Source organism: Anser anser (genome assembly GCF_964211835.1).
Source record: "Anser anser genome assembly, chromosome: 5".
Lineage (NCBI taxonomy): Eukaryota > Metazoa > Chordata > Aves > Anseriformes > Anatidae > Anser > Anser anser.
This window is the reverse complement of record NC_139725.1, coordinates 17161146-17183665: the sequence shown is the minus strand read 5'-3', so window position 1 is coordinate 17183665 and position 22520 is coordinate 17161146. Positions and strand designations below refer to the sequence as shown.

At 44.9% G+C, this 22520-nt stretch overlaps 1 protein-coding gene across 5 annotated transcripts in view; it reads left to right on the top strand.

The window, feature by feature from the left end:
- The window catches only part of LDLRAD3 (low density lipoprotein receptor class A domain containing 3), a 121447-nt gene extending 115716 nt beyond the window's left edge, over positions 1–5731 (top strand). For 4 of the 5 annotated variants that reach the window (XM_083837388.1, XM_083837385.1, XM_083837386.1 and 1 more), the window contains 2 exons: positions 843–945; positions 1743–5731. In XM_083837388.1, the coding sequence (XP_083693514.1) occupies positions 843–945; positions 1743–1949 (310 nt within the window). In that variant the 3' untranslated portion in view covers positions 1950–5731. Of the gene's footprint in view, positions 1–842 lie in introns of all 5 variants that reach the window. The other variant, XM_083837387.1, reaches the window with a different exon arrangement.
- Positions 5732–22520: the final 16789 nt, after the last annotated feature.

Below are 22520 nucleotides of genomic sequence, written 5' to 3'. Positions count from 1 at the left end.
ATATAATAATTTATGTTCCTTTTTCTCTGCTGCATTTGGCAGCAGCTTCCTTGTCTTAATATTGACATTCATAACAGTGATATCTTTTCATTAGTAAGGACAACTAAATGAGCAGCAGTCCAGATTGTAATCGCTTCACACCTGGGCTGATACAAACCATCAGCAATTTCAGAGCTAATTGTTCCCAAGACCTCATATCAGTCTGCTAAGCCCTTCAGTCCCTTTACTTGTTTACTATCAGAACCAAAAAACAATTTTACTGAATCCAGTGCTCATTTTGTCTATGCCTACTTAGCAGTTGCTCTTCATGTGATATCATGATGGCAAAAATTATTCGTCTTGTGTAGAATGCAGTTCATTGTTTATTTGTAGACTGTAAGCCATTAATCTCTGTCACTTAACAGAGGTTTCTTCAGAGCTTTCTTGTGTTCATATCTATATCCATAGGTATAAGTCCAGTGCTTAATTTACTTACTTTCTCTTAGAATGCTTTCTCAGATTGTGTAAATGTAAAAGAGGAAAAATCTCACCTCTTGCAGCCCTCTTTGAGGGTGAGCCAAGACTTGTTTGTAAACACGTGAATGAAAATCCAGGTGTAGCGTGTTAAGCAGGAAGTCACTAGCTATGTTGCATCTTGACCAGAAGCCTTGGTACCTGATGGTGCTGTGGAGGTTTTGGAATGACACGAATGATGTAAGGCATATAGGTCTGTTTGAGATCACCTGATAGGAGTCATCACGGAAATGCCAAGAAATACTGCTTGTTTTATTCTTAACTGAACAACTCTTACATACTCGATACTGCTGTTTTCAGTAACTCTCACTGTGTTGTGTGTCTTACAGCAGACCACCTTGGTTTGACCTTCCTCCACCCCCTTATTGCTCTGAATCTGAATCCCCTAATCAGCCAGATCTTCCTCCTTACCGCTCACGGACGGGAAGCTTGGTGAGCACAGACACCCCTGTGGCCGGAAGCCCTCAGGGCACAGACAGCAGTTGGAGAAGAGATGTCCATGACAGCATGGATGGCCACAGAACTCTTCTTGAGAGGACAACAGATCAAAGTGATTCTCTGGTCAACCATGTTGATGAAAGAGAAGTGTAACTGCTCCAGTTTGGATGGGCAGGAAGGGATTTACTTTTTCTTGTCTATATTGGTTAATCTGCTGTTTCTAAAAAGTTTCGGGCAGGAATGTGCCTGAATGATGACTTCATTTGAATCCATGTTAAGTTAATTTTTTAATTCAACATTTTGGGCTCATCAAAGAGAGAGCTAGAGTCACATCAGCTCTCCACAATATTCTTGCAAGCAGGTTCCAGTTCAGATTAGCAAGAGAAACAGTGCTACCTTGAAGAACTGATGCGATGCATTTCTTGGAATATATACTGTATATGAATGTATATATGTGCATGTATAATGTATACAGATGTTGCACACAAAATCTATGCCAGAGAGCTCTTGTTTGCAGACTGTCTGCTGTCGTGTGCGAGCCATTTCTTCCTACTACCGAGTGCCAACTGGTGGTCGTTGAAGCACGAGAGAGGCAGTCTTTCACCTTGGAGGTCTGAAAACCAGTCCTAGCCCGCTGGCAGTGCTCAAATTGCAGAAAATGCCGTAGTTGACCCTTATCTTCCTGGTCTGGAACATTCTCACTCTGAATGTAATTTTCAAAGTTTAAACTTGTGAGGATGCAACAGAACAGCTCTCTAACTGAGCAAACAAGCGTGTTTTTTTTTTCCCAGATGCTAGTATCAAGGCCAAATTTGCATGGACGTCCTCAGGAAAATCACAAAGGTTGGCTTATCTGTCAAATTTCAAGGCTGAGCACAGAGGCACTGAAGCTTCTCAACATCAAGCATGGCAAAACAACATTGCTCCATGCGTTTCTTCTTGAACAAACAACAACAAAATACCACACACACAAAAACCCAAAAAACTTTTCCAGCTAGATCTTAAACACCAAAACCATCCTGAAGCAAATACCCATCGTGGAAAGCTTCAGTGAGAATGACTAGTTTGTTAATCTTTGAAATAACTCAGAGCAGGTGATGTAGTGAAAGGTTTGGGGCTTATTAGCATCATCTAGACCGTGCCTATGTACATGAATGGATACATGTGTTTAATACTCTATGTATGTAGGTAGTGTATTGCATAGGTTTAGTTCTATTTGTACCTGTAGAACTCTAAAATTTCAAAGTTTCTCTTATGATATTCTCATTGCTTTTTTTATGGTTTGCCATTATTCATATTCATTTGGTTGAAATTCTCGTCTTTTCAGAAAAACATTTTTTGTCTTTTTTTTGGTCTTAACTCTTAGAATGTTCTCCCATGAAATGTGTTTCAGTGCACAGTGTTGAATCAACCTTGAGAAAGCAACTCAAAGGTAAAAGTGTTCAGAGTGGAAAGAGAGAAGGTAAGCTGTGAATTTAAATGCCACTGCAGTGCTGTGCTTGTGCTTAGTATACAGAAAATAATTCAGTGTCTTTCTCTTGTCCAGACAGAAATTGGCCTTGAAAAATTATTTCCACTTGTGTATTAGACACATTTCCCACTTCTCTTCCATGTAACAAACAGTGTCATTAAACAGGATTTTCTGTTTAATGGAAAGGACAGTAACTGTTTTCCCACAACCTCTGTTTTTTTCCTCCTTTTCTAAGGTAAATTCTTTCCCCCAAAGGTTAGATGCTCAGGACTCAAGAATTCTTGAGCATGGGTATATGTAGAGGAATGACTCAAGTTCAGTCTCAGTTTCCACCCATAAACCTGAATTGGTTTTATGATTTTTTTTTTTCATTTCCATGTCTGGAGTCAACTGACATGGTATATGGGAGGCAGGCACCAGAGGGACTTACAAGCAGAGGTCCTTCAGGAGTGAGATGGCCCTGTGGGGAGACTGTAGAGCTCTAGTGCTTATGGTCTTGGCTTGCTCTGGAAACAAATTAACAGCAGCCTTTTCTTATGGGCTTAAGCAACCTATCCTGAAGCACACTGGAGAAGCAATCGTTGTAAAGCAGTGTGTAACACTGGGGCAGATTCCACTCTTGGTGAGAGCTCAAGCAATGCAGTTATGCTGTCCTGCACAAAGCAGGACCTGGCTCATTAATCACTCCTTGCAACTCACCAGGCAGACAGTTGTTACTGTCACATAGCAGACAGTTGTTCTGTATTCTACAGGTAGGTTAAACTCAGGTACGTAGCTGAATTTGTGGCAAAGGTGGGCACAGGCCCTGGCGCCCCCTTGCCTTACTTTCGGGTTCTGCTCAGCCTTTTGTAAGAGCTACATAATACAGCCTCAGAGCTGGCCTTAACATTTTTCTGTTGCAGTTTTTTAAATGTTTTATACTTTAAAACGTACTATTGAAAAGTTTGCAGTGGTTTTGTTAGACTTCTATGTTTCCTGTTTAAGTACCCTAAAGCTACAGTAGTGAAACTAACTCATTGTGTCCAGTGTAAATCATGTGGCACGTAGCCCTCATGCAAGCCTTCCATGGGGGACTGCATTTCACCATGTGTGTTCAAAGTCACCAGGGTGTGTGCAAACCAAACGTTTGCCTGTGGCGTCTGAAAAACATTGCCTTGCATTGCTAAGAAGTAGAAAAAGAGTGGACATAGCTTGCTGCTTCTGTCTGTGTCAGTCACTGTCATATGTGTACATATATACGTATATATATATATAAAAGATACTCTTTCAGGCTGTATATATTCATGTAACTTTTGCATTAAGATAATCCATTTGGACTTTACAAAAAAAAAAAAAGAAAAAAAAAAAGAGGAAGAAGCATTTTAAATGGTGTGACATTTTCCCTTCCAGCTAAGGGTGTATTTATCTTTGTACAGGAATCTTTTAGTTTTTAAGAATGCAAGTTATAAAAGGAGATTGTGCCTTTCTGATTGAATGTTGATTTGCTGGGCTGTTGACTACATTCCTGGATGTTGTTACATATCATTGCCTAGAGATCCAAAAAGAGAGCCAAGTCTTGTCTTCCTCTCTGTTGTTACTTTTGGGGACCATTGACCTTGGAGGAGTACAGGAGTTAGTACCTTGTTCCAAAAAGGACATGCTAAAACTTGAAGGAAGGTTTTCATCTTACTCCAGTTTTCTGGTATGTAGAACAGATTTGCTAGCAGGTTGCTTTGGAAATTGCTGTAGTATCATACAGAAATTGTTTATAACGTGTCACTTTTGGTAGTGTTAATACATCTCTATACTGCATTATTCAGTGGAATCTTTGGAGAAGCATGGTAGCAACAACCACGCTGATTAAATTAAATATTTCATTGAAAATCCTGCAGTTCCTTGATCTTCGCCTTGTAAGGCTGAAGCTAAATGTTCATGAAATACCATGTAGTAGGATTTCTTTTCTATAGCCAGTAAACTTGGAATTAATCATGCTGTTGTTTGCAATTGCTCTTAACCTTTTAGTTTGAAGTGAGTCCTCCAGGAGCTTTCCTTTTTACTTAATATTTAAACAAATGAATGTTTTTTCAAAGATTTATTCTTAAACAAGTAAAACAGATTAAAGTTTTCCTTCAGAGCCAAACGGTGATTCCATATCTGTGTTGAATAGTGACCACTGGAATGAGCAGTTCCACTCAGAGCAGGGATTAATATATTTGATTTGTTTCAACAAAACAATTTGAAGAAACGACTGACTACTTGAGGTAAATGAAGGAATTACGTTTAGCCTGTTAGAAATAAGATTTGGGTTATTTAAAAAAATGAAATTAAACTTCAGAAGTTCTGAGTGTCTGTAACCTCTGCTGAAGTCAGAGTGCTGTGTATTTTAAAATTAGGCCATTAGTGAGTCTGCTTGGTAGTAATCTGAAGTTCCTTGTAAGGCAAATTGCAATTTACCTCTCTGGTGGTATTGTGCTAATGGAAAATTGGCAGTAATGTTTTTAAAAGAGAGCCTCTGAATAATTTTCTCTGCTCTTGTCTGCAGTGACATACATGACAACACTGACTGCAATGCGATTTTTAAATAACTCTGCATTCGTTCTTCTTCTCCTTTTAAGTCAAATCAGTTTTATTTACACCACTTCACTTTGATACAGCTAATAGGGCCCTTGTGATAGATTTAGAAGTTGGGTGGAGGAAAGAGATGACTCTCATTTTAATTAATGCTGCAGCTTGTTAATCTTGTGCGTTTTACTTTTTAGACATCTTAGAGAAGACAAATGGTTTTAGTAGATAAGAAAAACTATTAATGATGAAAAGGATAGAGGGATACTGATTCTGAATTTAATTTTTAATGAATATTTAAAAATGTCTAAATTAAGGAGGAATTTAATGCTGTATTTTTAAAGTGGTGATCAAATGGCAAGTACTGTTTTTAACTGTTGCTCATTGGAAGCTGTTTTGCATATAATACCTGGAACTAAAATAGTAAGACGAGCACTCTTCTTGCAGTTCATACTAGATCTGAAATATATTGTATTAGCACCAGGCTGTAACTCACTCGTGGACTAAAATATGTGACTGCAGAAAGACTTTTAATACCATGCTGGATTCTGCTTGAATGTATCCAAGTACAGGATAGTGGCCTTCATTTGTTCTTTTTTTTTTTTTTTAACTGGTTTGAGTTTTTTTTAACTTGAAATTGAGATGTTATGTAAGAGCTTTAAGGGAGGTTGTATGTTGAAACCCAACCTTGTCTTAAACTTTTGTAAACTGGAAATCTTTGAAAATGTATTCTGTATTCCTAAATAAAGTTGGTGTTTTAATACTGTTCGCAAGTGCAGATGTCCCCTATCTCATCAAGTCTTGTTTGGTTTAGCTTTACAGCCGCCTACCTGAGGTCTCCTCCAACTTCTGCATTCGTTGTGAAGTTTTGATAAATCCTTGTGGGTTTTAAACACTATTTTTAAAAAGGAAGTGATAATGGAAACCCACACGTGCATATGTGTATAAAAACATACTGATACGTATGTCTCATATTTATACAAATGAAAATTGCATCATTTCTTTATCTTCCCATTCGGTTTGTGCTGTCAAAGAGGAGGCATCTGAAGCAGCCCTGTTCGGTTGCTCTCTGGACTGTAGCAAAGCTCTGGAGACCTTGGCAGAGACTGGTGCTCTGCATTGGTGCTGCATACAGATTTACCGGCGGAGCTGCAGGGCCTTCAGCATTAGCTTCTACCTCCCACTTTCTGCCTGCCCCTTTCCCACCACTTGCATCCCCGGTACAACATCCCTGTGTATCTCCAGCTCCGTGAGCCACGTGCCAGACACGTGAGCCAGGATCGAGTTGAGACACTTTGGGGAGGGTTGTGTCTGGCTGGAGTCCCACGTCACGGCGCTTCCCCCGGCACACGCCTGATGCGAGCACTGCCGTCATCGTGGGAACTGCTCAGCCCACCAAGCCCAGATCCACTTTGTGTCTGGATCGTAGCCACTCTTCCTGTCGAGGTACGTGATTAGCCACAGTCCTCTCAGAGGGCTAGTGTTAAGAAATACCCTTTCTGTTACAAAGTTATTTTCACAGACTAAGGAAAATGGCTCCAAATAGTATGTCAAAATATTTCTGTCTCGAAAAGAATATAGAGGCTGACATATTTCACTTCCATGACTCATCTCCACTCTCTACCTTGGCAAAGGCATGTCAGTTTTATCATTATCCCAGTTAATTAAGTCACATACCCTCACCAAAATGCTCAGACAGTAATCTTTGTTCGACACTGGCAAACTGCCCCCAAAATAAAGAGCTGCGGATTCAGAATTCACTCCAGCACCGCAAGGGAGAAGGATCTGTTGATGCTGCCACAGTGTGTCCTCCGTGGGGGGGGGGAGCTTGGAGCTGGCTCATTCAGTCATGTCCCAGCAAGAGCTACGCTTCAGAAATGTTGATTCAGAAGACAGCCGCTTATGAAAACAAATAGCATGCTCTCCAGCTAAGCTCCCTGATTAATCATTTTTATTCTCTCTGCTTCCAATTTGTTTAAAGACCTTAATTTTTACACCTCAAAAATTAAATATGCAGTTTATTTCAACAGTGATTTTATGGCATCTTTTCTTGCTGATTTGTAGCAGCCTCCTAATCTTTCAGCCTCGGTTATCTGTTGGTGAGAGAGCTATGAGGCTTTTCACCTTTTGGGGAGCTATAGTCCAAAATGATGTGCTGTTATTACTTGAAGTAGAGGCATCTTCATGTGGAAATTCACAGCTCTTCAAGTGTGCTTTTCAAAGGAGAGTTGAGGGTATGCATATTGCATAAAGCCCTTTGGAAAAGTACGGGATTGATCTCTCTAGGGAATTAAATTTTCTGTTTATCCGCAAAACAGTGTGTGAATAGCTAAACTGAAACGTATTTCTCTGCTTCCCAAAATCCTAACAGTTCCTTATGGCCACATTGAGGGGACCGCTGCTGATCTGGCCCTTTGCATTTCTGTGGGAGCGCACCCAAAGAGTTTCAGTCCCACAGTTGCTGAAGACCACACAGAAGACCACTTTTTCATTGAGAACTGATTTGGGACCATCAATGCCTATATTCTTCTCAACAGCCAGTATAGAGGCAAGTACTTTTTCCTCAGTGGATCTCACCTAAGATTAATTCATACCAGTCACCTTGAGGTAAAAACAAACAAACAAACAACAACAAAAAAACATCTCATTACTTAATGCCACAGCCTGTAACTCCTTCAAATTTAAGTGTGGTCATTTCTCAGCACAAAACTACAAGAGCCTTCATCAGTGTAAGAACAATACGGGTAATAGTCTAGTTTGACCTCAAACTGCTCATTTCTAGAAAAGCACCCTGGCAGTGTCAATTTGATTGAATGAATGAGTGGTCTGTCACATTTATTTGGAATACCTGCTGTTTCCTTGACAAATGTGAGCCATGTCACAGCACAGTGATGAAGAAGTATGATGTTTTATTTGACAGAGTAGATTTTTCTTCTCATTTATTTGTGACAGGGTTATCTTAGAAAACGCTGTTTGCTCAACAATGCATCGAAAGTAGCACTTGCTTGCACAGGTTTGGGGTAGGGAGAGGAAGATAGGGTTGGTTGTTTGATACATGTTAAACCTCCAAAGGGGTTATACATGTCCATGCATAGTAACACTTATGAAGTGAAAGACCTAAATTTTTCACATCACAGATTAACCATTTCCTGTGACTGCTGAATATGCAATGAGAGGTACGGTACAAAGTTTACTGCACGATACTTTCTAGAGAGGAGCAGTGTTCTTCATATAGCCTTTGCTGTATATTGTGGCCTCTTGTTGTAGCGGAGCATGGATGTGCTCACTGAAACAATCCTGATCCAGGTCATGAGGAGATAGCAGGTATATTTGAGAGGATTTATTTGCAATGGAGAAGGCTGTCTTTCCAGTGTATTGTTCTATGTGGCAGTATTTTTCCCCTATTTTTAATGAAAACTGGTGTTTCCAACTTGTGTTTTTATGTTCTACCTGTTGTACCTGAAGAAGTAGTATTTAAATGCTGCACAGTAAATGTGTTTGCAAACTAAGGAAACATCACTGATATTTGGCTGTTCTTTTGCTGGTTTCTGTTTACCCAAATACGAGGCAAAGGTGAGAGCAAAAATTCTTCATGCATCTGGTGCTGTATTTATTGGTATCCCTTGGTAGGCTGTGCAGAGGAGTCAGCAGAACCGATGAATTATCCAAAGTGGATTTGGAGAATGCTCTGCTTCAGAAGTAATGGAGCTGGCTTAAATACCTGCTTTCGAGGTGTCATGTTAGATATGCTGGTTAAGACATGGATTATGTAAGATAATACCCTACCTGAGCTTCAACAGAAAGAAAAGAGCGTGCCCACCTGAGAGATGGAGCAGGTTTTCATTAGCGAGGCCTGTCTCCAGAAGCTGCTTGGCCCCAGGCTTAGAAGTTCCTATGCTGTGAGCTCCGGTGGGCCTGGTGCTGAGACAGCAGTCACAGCTGTGAAAGCTGTGGTTCTTACGGGTTTTGCAGCACATGTTGTTCTGTCTGGTATGTGAAAATAATTCTGGAATGACTGTCACTTTCCTTCAGGAAGCTAAATAGAAATCCTCTGGCTTCTTTGCTGAAGTCATGTTTCTCAAGCAACTAACTGCTCTTGTTTCTCTTAACAGCTGACTCCTCTTCTTTTTTCTCCATTGCAGGGGTGTGAGAAAGATTTGCACTCTTTTGTAAGTGAGAACATCTGAAACAAGGCCAGACATCAAGATTGGTTTTGGGAACAACAAAACTGTCATCTTCCAAGATCCAGCCTCCTGACCATTGGGTGTGCTGTCTTATCCATCCATTTATAATCTTCTGAATCCATTCAGTTTTACAGAAGTGTATCACCTGCAAATTTAAGAAAAAAGTCGAAGGAAAGTCTGGACCTGCGGGTAACTCTTTCAAGTTCTCTTCTTTTTCAGAAAAATTAGGGCAGCAGTAGAAACAAAAATTTAAATTCTGTATTTTCTTCTAACCTCTAGGTACTTGTTTGCATTATTTATATTTGCAGAATTATTGAAACAGTTATTCTGTATAGCTCTGTGTGTGGAGGCTTCTGTTCTAGAATAAGTTTCCACTTAATCCTGAGTAGGTATTTCGGGAGGTTTCCACAGGTTAACAAATACGTGGACTGTGAACGTCTCCCAGAAGGGAGCTAGGGTGTATTGAAAGTGGCGTGCCATAAATAATGCTGATATAGATGCAAACTGCAGTTTGTGTGTGAAGGGTAGGGTTACGGGTGCAGGGGCTGTAGCAACACGTTGTCAGATGACTAATGCCACCAGCTTTTGCTTTACGCCGTTGGGAAGGGGGCAAGGGGGAGGTAGGAGGAAGAAGGCGTTGTTTTTAACCCGAGCATATAGGTAGCCCAAAGTGATATGGGAAACTACAGAGAGAAGAGAGCGACCTGGCTGCCTTTTATGCTGACATTTGAAAAATGAGCTCAGGATAGTGCTTTGAAGGGTGGCTTGGTGATATTATTTAAGAAAAAGAAGAAAGTACCCACTTTCTTTCCTTGATACCAGTAGTGAGAATGAGATGACTAACATGTGGGGGAGAGAGTGGTTTGAAATGATTTCTGGATTTTTTTTTTCTTCCTTTGAAAATTTAGGTGAAATTAATTATGGAATGGCAGCGGTGTCTGATCTGAAGCAGGTGCTTTCATCTCACCTCCTGCTTTTAAAATCGCTGCGCTCTTATCTCTGCTTGGAGGAAGGGGCATGGTGGGGAGCACCCCGGTGCTCTCGTGGCCTGGTGGTGGCTGGATGAATGAAAAGCCTTGCAAGATTGAGGCCATTAAAGACTGCGAGCAACGAATTAAGAGGAGTTTAGGAGCTAATTTCCCATGGTGATGGTGACTGGAGGAAGAAAAAAATCTGTGGTCTGCAAAAGACAAAGAAAAAAATATAAAAATTTAATGAGCCCAATTGCCTTAATACTGTCCAAAATAGGTTCTGTTTAAAAGAAAGATGAAGCAGGCAGGAGCTTGGAGATGCGATGGGTGTTTCCCCTAATCTTTGCTCGCAGTCTCAGTCACAGAGATGCTGACATTAACCCTTCCCTTCATTAATCAAGCCTCAGTTGCAACTATTACTCATTATTAAGAGCCTGCCGGTGTGCCAATAGCATTTTTTTGTGTATATTAATCTGATAAAGCAAGCAGAGGAGCTCAGTTTCCAGCACAGGCCAGGTGCGGTGTGCACTACACAGCAGCGAGGGCTGAGGTGGGCATTGCTGTGTCAGGGCCCCACGGAGCTGCTGGTAACGAGGCCCCACGCACGGCTGGTGCTGCCACGCGGTGTGCTGGGTGACACCGGCAGCTTCAGGCACGGGCCGTGATGTCCGAGTGACACAAAGCGTGACTGCGTAGGCACATCTGAGGATTTCATGTTCTTTTGAAGAAATAGGCACTATTTTCAGTGGAAGCAGAGGCAGAACTGAGCTTAGACAATCGCCTGTAGCTGGTTCATCCCTTGTCCTGCTGAGCTGTGCTGAGTTGTCTTTTGGTGGTGACTTCGACCTGCTGCCCTACTTCTGAAGTAAGAAAGCCTTTAAGTAATTAATCACTCCTAGAATTTTTATTTTCAGGTCACTGAGATGAGATCAGCATGAGAGGAGATCGTGGACTGCTGGATATTGAGGGTTTCAGGCATCTTCCTCTTCCAGTCACTGCGTATGGTAGCTGAGCCATGGGGTAAGCCAGTCTGAAAGCCCTTTGCCATGTTATGGGATCCAAGTACCCCCTTAAACAGAAGTGAAGTGCTTCACCTTCACCAAATGGACCGTGACATATCCAAAGGGAAAGGGGGAAGAAGTGAGGGGGGGGGAGGGAGAGGTAAGATTTAGGTGGCGTTAAGGCTGTGACATCTCTAACAAAAGCTTGGAGCTGTTGCTCTTAAACATGAAATGTTGGCATGAACCAAGCACGTGCTGCAGTCTCTGGAGAGTAACTGACTTCCCACCGCCAGCCAAGCAGAGAGAGGCCTGCAAAGGGCCCCAAGAGGCGGTGGGGAGCCTTCCCTCTTCTGCTAGGGAAATGTCACTGGGTCTGTCTGCCCCCATCTCCATTTAGTCTGAGAGTTTAATGAAGGAGGCCCTGAGGAATCTTGTCATACTTGGGCCCATGGCTAGATCTCTGTCAGCTTCATTTTGCATTGCCCTGTGGTGAAGACCTGGTGCTTCAGCACGTGCTCAGCCTGAGGACTGGGGTCTGCCCTTGCAGTCCTTTTACATCTGCTTACGGGACTGCTGGGCAGTGCCCTGCTGTTGGAAGGTAACTCAAGCAGATAAAGGCCATCACTGAACTTTTCTGGGATGTTCTCACAGCCCAACGTCTGCCAATGGTTCTATGGCAACAGGGGATGAGGCAGTCTTGTATGGATTTTGTACCCTCGTGTATGACAGGTTTTGTCCTCTGGCTTGTGGCAATGGAGCTGGTCTGGGCTCCTGCACTGCTGTGACTTGACCAGCTTCTTGGTTCTCCTGTCCCACCAGAGGTACCCTGCCTGTCGTGTCTTTAGGTGGCCGGTGGGAAGAAGGAAGCAAGTGTCATCTCTTCAGAGGCAGCAGGTTGAAGAAGTCTCTCCCAGCAGTACATCAGCTATGGCTTGGTAGCACCAGACATCCCTGGGGGTTGAGGCACCGCTTACCCCGTCTTAATGCAGTGATTTTTCATAGTCAGTGGCCCGTGCAGATAGAAGTAGTAGCATTCTTCTCTGTAAGAAGCCTGGGTTCAGGCTGATTATCAGCGTGTTAGTTACGACGTGTTTGTGTTTTTCAAGTGTCTTGTTTTATCCGGTAGGAAATTATAGCTTCGGCTGTAGTCTGGTGAGTCTAGGAGTCACAGCCTAAGGAAGAACCTTTCAAATCCAGGATCTAAAACTATAAAACATCTGGGATGGTTACTGCTGAGTTAATGGCCCAGTGAAGAAACAAATCACTGTATGCCACTTCATGCTTCTCATCTGCCTGATCTCTGTTTTTCCCCGGCAGTCATGCTGCCCTCACTAATCAAATGCAATCCAATATAATCAAATGCAATGCAATAGTCTCCTTTTCCTTCTCTGGCTGGGTTTATTTTTCATCCTGTGCTACAGAACAAGGGGGCACATAGACATGAAGCTGAATTCATTGCTCTCCATCTGGGTCAGCAAGAAATGACTCGGATCTTTTCCTAGATCAATGAATTGCCATCATGTCCCCCGCAACCTTGCACTCCCTGGTAGAGACAAGAAAAATGATCCTTCGTCTTCTGTGTGGCACTGGTACTGTGGCTGAAAAACGCTCCCCTTTTTATGCCTGCGTATTTTATGGCATTGTGCGTTTTTCTACATGGGCTGTGTGACGGCCCTCTCGTTAATCAAATGTGTGCCCGCCTGTGAACCGCCAGCCCGGAGCAGTCTCTGCTAGGTTTGACCCCACTGAAGGTGGGATAGAGGGGCTGGTGATTCTGCGATGGTGTCCAGTAGTAACATCGTGTTTCTTTGGGAGCTGAACACTTGGATAAATAAGTGAATCCATTGAGAATTAGCCGGGTTATTTTACAGCCTGTCTTTGAAACGTGTGAAGCATTTATTTTTCTTTGGTCTGCAAGTCGAGCAGTGATTCTCAGTTAAAGGTAAAAGAGGAGGGGAAAGAATCGAGAAATTGGCATTGGGGTGCTTTTAGGCAGGTCTCTGAAAAACGTCAAAGAATAGCACTTTGTTATTTTCCAGTTGATGATGTTGGTTCCAAGGCTATTAATTTTTGAATGTTGAATGCCCTGCTAAATACACCCACCCCACAAATGAGGCAGCTAATGAAACAAACAGATGGCGATCTGAATAGAGTAAAAGTACATAATAAAGATGTGCTTTGAAATAGCCAGACAGAGCAAATTATGCAGGAGGTTGGGAGAAGGAAGGTGATGGAAAACTGAGAACAAACCACCACCACTCTTCGTGTTATTCACCAAATGGACCAGCATGCAAGTGGGAAGGTGTTTGATAATCTTTCATAATCTGATATTCAAAAAGAGACATTTTGTTCTGTCCTGAAAATGTTGGGGTGATAGATAGGGAAATAGAGGCTTGTCCAAGCACGGGGGTCAGGCAGTGTCTGTGTATCTCGTTGCTGTCCTGGGGGCTGTGTGTATTAGCAATGACATTTGTTTACTTTCTCTTTTGAGCATTGCCTGGGGGGAAAAAAAATTGTTTGCCTCTATTGCTAAACTAATGCAATTTGAAATTTGTGCTAGAGATTCTGGGAGGCCTGGAGCAAATGCTAAAACTGTGACCCTCTGAATATTAGACTGCGTTATAGCAAGCAGAATACCTTTCTCCCGGAGTCAAGAAGAGGGCTGGGAGAGCATGGCCCCTGGGCTGGCTGCCTCATTCACTCCCCTCTCCTACTCCCTCCGCACCATCTCTGGGCTGCCCCTGCTCCGTGCCAGCAGGCAGGCTGGTGCTGCAACGTGCTGGCCTTCCAGCTCTACTTTCTGGAGACCGCAGAGTGCTTTATGAGCTATGTATTAAGATTTATAAGCCTCTGTGAGGAGGCAGAATGACAAGAAGAAATAATTTACTTACTTCCAAGTCCAGACTTTAAAGCAGGTAGTGGACTGTGCCCTAAGGTTGCAGGACGTGGCAGTGGGGAAGCCCGTGAGGGATGCTCTTGCTGCTCATCGCAGGGGTTGTGCTCCTGGAGCAATGGAGCACCTCCCCTTTATGGCCACTTTCCTAGCTCACTGCAGCCCGCTTTGCTGGCCCGTACCACGGTGCTGGAGGCAGTTACTGAGCTGCTGGGCACTTTGGGAAGTTACAAGCGATTCACTCGGACTACGATGAAATTCCTCAGGGTGGGAAGAGGAGAGGTGACACCGTTGTTTCAGGCGTAGCTACTAAGGCTGGGAGGGAAAGAATGAGATTTAGAAGTATGTTTAGCTGCAGATTAACCCCCTCCCTCATCTGCACTCAGCTACATGGAGGGTGACAAGCAAATCAATAGCCAAGACAAGCACATCTCCAAAGCTTTGTTATTTCAGCATCTGACATTGTGATACATCCAGTAAAAATTAATTGTTCTCTTCTGTTGGCTGTAGTCTCTGCAGCACCCTCATTAGCACACAGCCAAATTTTTCTTTGTTCTGTTCTGCTGGACTAGAAATCTGTTTTGTTTGCTTGGCTTTTGTTTGCTGTGAACAAAAGGCTTCCTTGTGTCTGTGGTGCCTCGTTGCACCCTGAAGGGTGGAGGAAGGCAGAGCCCTGTTCAGCACCTCCATAACCATCAAAGGACAGTTTTGCAGCCTGCCTGGAAGCATCACCTTGCACCTTCCCTTGCTCTGTGGCAAGTTCCCTGGTTTCCTCCTGCACCCTTTTCTCTGATCGTTAAAATTGTTAGGATCACGTCTCCCACAGCAGAAATAAATAGGAGCCCCGGCTGCCCTGATGGCCCAGCTTGCTGCAACTCAATTCTGTGCCAAAACAACTGTGACAGCTGCTCACTCTGGCAGAGAAACTTCAGTATCACGTTGTGCTTTCTGCTAGGTTTAGTGAATAATAAATATGTAACTTAAGAGCAAATTCCGCTTGTCCTCCGCACACGCATCCACTGCTCTCTCTGGAGAGAACTGAAACAACAAGCTAGCCGTGGCTTGAAATCACACAGACTGCTGTGCAGTCCCTTACAGAGAACTAAAGCATTTCAGCTTCTGTGAAAGCAAGGAAGAAGTGACGGGTCCAGCTTTTATCCTGGCGTATCTCACAGGCAGAGAGAGGAGCCACAGCCTGAGCTGCGGGAGCAGGACAGGACCAGTGGATCCTGGCTGGCATTTCAGATGCCCGCGTTGTCTGTGTGCCCCTTGGAGAAGAGGGATCACAACAGGAGATCTCCCAAAGCACCCACGGGATTTGGAATTGCAAAGTGTGTTCCAAAGGGTGCTGCTGCCCTGTGCACGCTGAATACACCAGTGCTAAGGCTCTGCCTTCCTACAGGCTGTGTAAAAACTTAGGTTGCCTGCCGTGGTTTTGAGGACAAAAGCTGGGATATCGAGCACCGGGATATCTGAATGTCTAGGCCAAAACACAATTAAGACACGGTTGTTTTTCATTACAAGGAATTAGCTTTTTGCTGATCTGTGCATCGTGAGCCCAATACTGCTGACAGAGACAAGAGAGCTTGCTTTTAGCTAAAGCGAGGTCTCCGACTTACCCCTGCTTTCGCTGCCTGCCATGTGCAGCGCCGTGGGAGCTGAGGCATCCAAGTAGCCGTCAATTAGTAAGAAGTATTGCTACCTTTTTGGAAACAATAGGGAATCATCACAATAATGCCTAAAAGTGAATTTTGCTATGCTTTAGAAGACAATTGGTTCACCAGCTCTGAGTATGGTAAAACCTCCAGATAATGTTATTTGAGGCTGGTTTTATTGCCTAGGCAATAGAGGTTTGGGTGTGGTGCAATGGCTTTTAACCTCTTCATTTAAGCTTGTCTTGCTTAGACAAACCTTTTTGTGGTCTTCCAGAGCCTTTGCAAAGGGATGGGGCCAGGCAGAAGGACTCCAGGACGGCTAAGACCTCTCCAGTCTTCCAGAAGCGTTCCTGCACAGCTCCCCAAGGATGCGTGGCTGCCCTCTGGGATTGCAGGTGAGAAGGAGCCTCTGCGGTGCAGAGAGGAGTGCTGCTAAAAACCTTTTGCTGAGGTGGAGGCTTGGGGGATGTCCATAGGACAGGTGCAGTGGGCCTGGGAGCTGAGCTGGAGTCGAGGAAGGCGGTAAAGCTGTGGCCAATGTAAATCACTCAGTTTCTGAGTGTCCTCTCTGTAAAACCTTCTCATCTCAGTGCCTTTGAGAGGAGGTGTCTGTTAACAATTACATGGCACACAGGTTAAAACGTGATGGTTTGTGCGGGTAAACCCTGCTGTGTGTTTGGAGAGGCTGGACAAGAAACACTTGGGGCTGTATCCTAACGCTAACCCTTGGGAGGCTGCAGTTCGTTCAGTGTCAAAGTGGAGGGAGCGTTGTTAATCAGGTGGGTATGACCGGTTGTATTTCACAGTGCCCTTTCAAGCAGCCTTGGACGCTGTGAGGGGAGGCATGAGAGGAAACTTCAAACACGTAAAAGGCTGCTGAAAAGAGGGAGAGGATCATTTGTTCTCCCACTGCCTGGATGGGACAAGTAGAAATTGGCTAAAAATTCAGATCCAGGCTGGCGACCGGGGAACATAACTTTGTTTAATAATAATAATTAAAAAAGTAGAGGGGCACAGGGTTGGGAAGTGTTTAATACCAGCGCAGAGAAAGAGGCGTCAGAAATGACCTTTTATCAGTCTCCTGCTGGAGGTGGTCTGTGGAGACCATTGGCCCAGCTTTCTGCCAGCTTTGATGTGGAGAGATGAGAGATCACGCTCATCCACTGACCCTGTCCTCGTGGTACATTTGCTGTGGAGTCATTTGTGGAGAGACTTTCGTGCTTAGGTGCTGTTTTGCTGTTCTTTCTAAACTTTCCCTTGCTTCATGCCTTTCGGCTTATGGTGTGGAAAAAACAGAGAACTCTCTCTAAGCAACCTTTCAGTAACTTTGAGCAGTTTCTAGCCTGGCCTCATGACACACAGGCAGCTGTTTATTTATAAAGGAAGTTATGCAGACATGGCAAGGAGTTGGCCATTGACCCTTGCAAAGTGTTGTAATAAACTGGTGATGGAAGAAGGATAGGAAAAAATCAAAGCAAATCTTTACATCAAAGGCAGAGAGAGGAGCTGCAATTAACATGGTCAGATGTGGGAGATTCAGCAGGGGAGAGAGCCGGTACCAGAATCTGCACTGATGTCCCCCCTGTCCAGACCCTATCAATCTTGCCAGGGAATTTGACAGGCGAGGAAAGTCAAAGAGCAGCTGAGGGATTCTGAAATCAAAGGACTTTGAAAGCTGGATCAGAGAATGGAGCGCGATTTTCCCATCTGCTTTGAATTTATTGTTGCTAATGAGGAAGCAGCCTCTGGTCTGAGTGAGCATGTTGGACCAGAGGGGTCACTCGACATTTCCATCACATTCAAAGGAGGGTATCGGGGGACTTCTTCCTCCAAGTTAACCCTTTCACTGTTAAGCACGTACAAACGAGCAATGTAGAGTGAGATGGCAAAAGGGGAAAAACATGTTTACTACTTTGGATTCCCAAACCACAGGGTCCTGTTTGGGTGCCTGACCGGTGGGAGCTCCTGCAGGTGGAGCTGAAAACCCCAGCATCAGTCCCTCCTGCTCATCAACTCAGAAGCGTATCTGTTCCTTCTGCTCTGTTGCTGATGTTTGCCATGTTCAGTCTTTTTCTGCAGAGCCAAAATTACAGGGCTGTGAATCCAAGACCTGCAAGTACCTTTGCTCTGTAACGTGTAATTTATGCACAAAGCTGGAAATGGTTGAGCCGACCACGTACTTGCATCCAGGCTCCACATCCCCTTCAGGTCAGGTGCTGTCCCGGTGAGCACAATGTGTGTGACCGGGGCAGACCTCTCTCCTCCACCCCCCCCCCCCCCCCCCGCTGTGTTTTCTAAGCAACAGGGACCGCACAGTGTGTGGGTGCAGGAGCAGATGAGAAAATTGGCTGATGAGCCTGAGGCGAGTGTTGGAGCTAATCGTGAGGCCTTTCGCATGCCATGAGAGTTAATCTTGAAATTGGCTGTTTTACATACCAGACGCTGACCTCTCCATCCCCAGATTCCCCAAAACCTTTCTGTGCTTCCTGGCCTTTGCTGCCCACTCATGCTGCTGCCATCACATTTGATGTTCTCTGGCTCCCCCTGATAAAGCTGAAGGCACCAAAAGCCGCGGGGATCTGCTCGCAGAGGTGGTGATCCTTGCCCTGGGCTGAGCCAGTTGTCGCTCCGGGCTGCCACTCACCTGCAGGGCAGGAGCGCTGGCGGAGACTCTCAGAGCTGCAGATCTTCAGCAGGGGACAGAGCGTGCAAGGCAAAATGTTGGTACGAGAGCTGACTCCCTGGCATACTCTAGGAGCTTGTTCATGCAAGCTGAGGAGCTTTTGTTGCAACAGGGGCTCGGTGGCATGCAAGCAAACTCCATCTCGTCTTCTGAGCGCTGCAGAGCTCTGAGCCCAGCTGGCTGCTGGGATGGATGGTGGTTGCAAACATTAGTTCAGGGTTTGAATTTGGGAAACTTGCAGAGTGGGTGCCTGGGTGCTTTGAGTGGGTTCACCTCCTGTGAATCCTTTTCTATTAAAACACGTTAAAACATAGCACGCGGTGAGGCAGATCAGCCCCAGCCATTCAGGAGACACAGCATGGCCTTACCTGGCACTTCCAACCCAACCAGGTCCTGTCTGAACGAGGCATGTCAGAGGCAGTTCATTTTGAGAGACAAAAGTGGTTTCCCAGGTTTCTAATTCTCTCTGGCTCCCTCTTCTGAAAACACTGTGGGTTACTTTTCATTACTTTTCTTTGTCTTACAGAAAGAATTGTTGGGTACTGTTGTTTCTGCTTTAGTTCTTTGTCTCCCTTACGCCATGCCGCTGCAGTGTTGTGCTTATCAAACATACAAAACGTGCTGGTGTGATTGCTTACTTAACTGTGGTGGGCTGACTGGCTGAACCAGGAGATTTTCATGAGCTTAAAGCTCATTACTCTGACATTACTGACATTACTCTTTAAGGAATCATTCACGAGCAGTCTCAGTTTGCAATCAAACTAAGGTGCGTGACAGTGTCTGCTGTGCCCTTTCCTTCTTACTGCTCTTCTGAAAGACTTTCCCTTTCCTGAGGTATTTCTTCCCTGGTTGTCTCCTTGACTGTCAGGGTATGTGGTTTTAGGGTGATCCATCATCCAGGTTCAGCAGTGCTGTGCTGGGTCTCTTAACAGTGCTGCTGAGGCTAGATCAGTGGATTGTGATCATGTAGGAAATACCAAACAGAAAAAGGTCCCAGAGTGGATGCAGGATGCTGGGGCCATTGGTTGCTGTGATATTTAGGATTATATTTTCAAGTGAAATGTTGGGAATTAGCGAGACTATGAGTTTTCAAGGACATTGTATCCACTGGGAATGTTTAAACCCAGAAATATACAGTCGATAACGTAACAGGATTAAAGCTTGTTGCATCAGAATCAGCACAATTTTGTTGCCAACTAATAGCTAGGCACAAAAGCCCTTATGCAGCAGTTAATGGTCTTATCTGGAGACCTTCCTGCTTACAGCCCACTAAATTGCAAATACCGACCGATGATCTAAAGAACTGCTCGCTGTCAAAAGCTCATCTCTGAGCTGCCACCCAGCTCGTGCTGCTGCTGTACCAGCTGGAGACAGAGCTGTCTGAAGCAGGCACCGAAACCCATGGGCGCAGACGCATCCTCTGCATGCGCCTAGCACTGCGTGCCTCGGGGGGATCTGACCTTTCGGGGGCAGGCTAGAATTAGTGGGTATATTTTTAATACTAGCTGTGTTTTTTCTGGCGATCTATAGGTATCGATCCTCGAAGCCAAAGGTTTGTCTAAGTCTAATTTTGGTCAGGTGCTAGCAGTCTATGAATGTGCTTTGAAATGGCAGCGTGGTGTAGGCCAAATCTCAGCCTTCGTGCCCTCGCTGGGCTGACTGCCTGATGTCTTCTGTCTCGTTGCTCACAAAGTGTAGTAAAATTGATCCTTCCCCTTCATCCCTCCCTCTCTTTTTTTCTTTAACGCTCCTAGAGCCAAATAAAAGGAAAGCTGTGGTAATCAGAGCAGCGCTTGTGCTGTCGCTCCCTTACTGCCGAGAGCCCCATGCTGACCGCAGTCATGGCACAGACGTGCAAGGCTGGGATTGACATCAACGAGTCCCTGGTCCCGGTGGCAGGACTGCCCTCAGAGCAGGCTCCAAACTGCCATGAATGTGCTAGCAACGTGGCAGGGGGCAGCCGGGGAGGCGGCTTGGGCTTTTCTGTGATGTGCTTGGGGCTCCTGGTGGAGCGCTCCCGAGAACGTGAGGGGAGGACGAGAGGCAGAAGCAGTCTGAGGAGCCGTATCAAGGTTTTAAAAGAGCTTGTGACATTTTCTGCCCAAGTTGAGACACAATAGATCTCGAGGGGATAGTAATGGACCCGTAAACCTCTTCGTGGGCCAGCCCTAATAAAGGACAACACCTGAGCATAACTGGTTCATCACAGGCCTTTCTCCGTCAGGTGTGGGATTTCCAAACATCGTAAATGTGGTAATAAAAGTGGGTTAATAAGGCAATAAATGGCAATCATGAAGTCCCTGGTTGACTTCAGAAAAAAAAAAAAAAAAGAATCTGTATTTCTGTTTCACCTAGAATGGCTGAGACCCTGTGAGGTCCCTGCCCTTCTCCACCACTGAGGTGCTGCTGGATCTGCAGGCTCTGCAGGCCCTTCCCAAAGGCCTGCTGAGGCTATACCCCCCTCCAGGACAGATTAATCCTGTAGCAAATCCCACAGCAAAGGGCAGGAAACCAGGCAGCTCCAACCGAACCACCCTGGGCAACAGGGACCTAGCTGTGTAGATGAGATTTCTGTCCGTGAGTCAATCTTGGACCATCCAGGCTCAGAGCACTCGGAGGCACCACAGCCCCCGCTGCTCTGCAGGGGCACATGCATCACAGGCAGGAGTACCAGGAGAATTCAAATACACAAAATTTCTTACAACCCAGCCAATTCATCTCCCCAGTCACAGATGAGTGAAAGGAGAGGCAAGGCCAAAGCACAAAAAGCACTGGAGGTAGGGAGAAGAGCAGAGGCTGTATTCAGGAGAACCATCTCGATGGTTGCTGCTTGCAGAAAGCAGCTGCCAGCTTACCTGGAAGGTCTGAAATTGAGATGAGGCAAACGGGGCCTCTTCCGAAACAAACAAATGTGCTGCTCCTTCACTGTGGCCTCTATTCACAGCTTCCTTCTGAAGCTTTTCCATATGAATGAGGTGGAAGGACAAACTTGTAAAGTGGGTCAGGGAGAGGTGAAGACTTGCTCTCAGCTATAAACCCCAGCAGGACACGACTCCTTTGAAGAGCATTGTAATAATGATTTAGGTTTAAGTTCAGGAGTCAAAGCCTGTTGTATTTTCAAAACTGTGTGGTGCTGTGCTTCTAAGGAACCGGAGAGAGTGAGAAATTCTGCACAACACTGTTTTCTTTGTAGGCAGCAGAAAATAATTTCTGCTGCCTGCGCTGTCATAGGGAACACAATGCTCTGGCATTGACATCTTTTTCTTGGCAGTATGCTCAGCACTCTTGTAAGTCCCTTTGCCTACACACTTCTAGAGGCTTAATACCAAGCGGATTGGTTAATTATCCCATCTCCCCTAAAATAGGTGTGACTGGCTTTCTACCTGCTGGGCAGGAGACAGAGAGATCAGGTGAGCTGTGGCAGAGACAGGCACGCAGCTCAGAAGTCTGCACTTCCACTTCCACCAAGGCTGCCCTCTGCAGTTTTCCTGAGGCTCCGGAGGTGACATCAAGTCCCCCAGTCCTGCATGAAGGCCAGGCCCAGCATTGCACGCCGCTGATGTGCCTGGGGAGCTGCAGCTCCTCCCCTGGGCCCATTTTGTTCCCTCATCCAGAGCTGCAGGAGGCGTGCAGAGCCCTGGGCAAAACCAAGCTGAGGGCCAGAGCTGCACCCGTGCCCGCCATCAGAAGCACCCTATGCTAGATAGTGCTCCCTCCCCAAACCCCTGCTAATGTTAAGCTGCCTCTGCTTAATGATGAGGATGATTAGTGACCAGTATTTTGTATGCAGTCATCATCCCCAAAGCTATTTCCCTCTCTTTGGAGAATTACCAATAAATTGAATTCATCACCTGAAAGTCGAGTTCATTTTCAGTCACTAGCAGACTTCATAGCTCTTTTCATTGCTTCAGTGGAGGCATTAAGAGAGTCTGTGTATTTTTTTTTTTTATTTTGAATGTTGGTACTTTGCATTTATTATTATTGAATTCTTGAAATAGGATGATGTCCTTTCACTGCCAGAGTGCGGTCTGCTCTGGAGTGGAGTATGCCAGTGCATTTTGATAGAGAATGATTTGTTGGAGATGTTGAGGAAGAAGTTTTAACCAAAAATGCTACAAAAATTACTTCTCTTGTTGGGAATAGTCCTGGGACCCCTTCTGATCCTGCAGG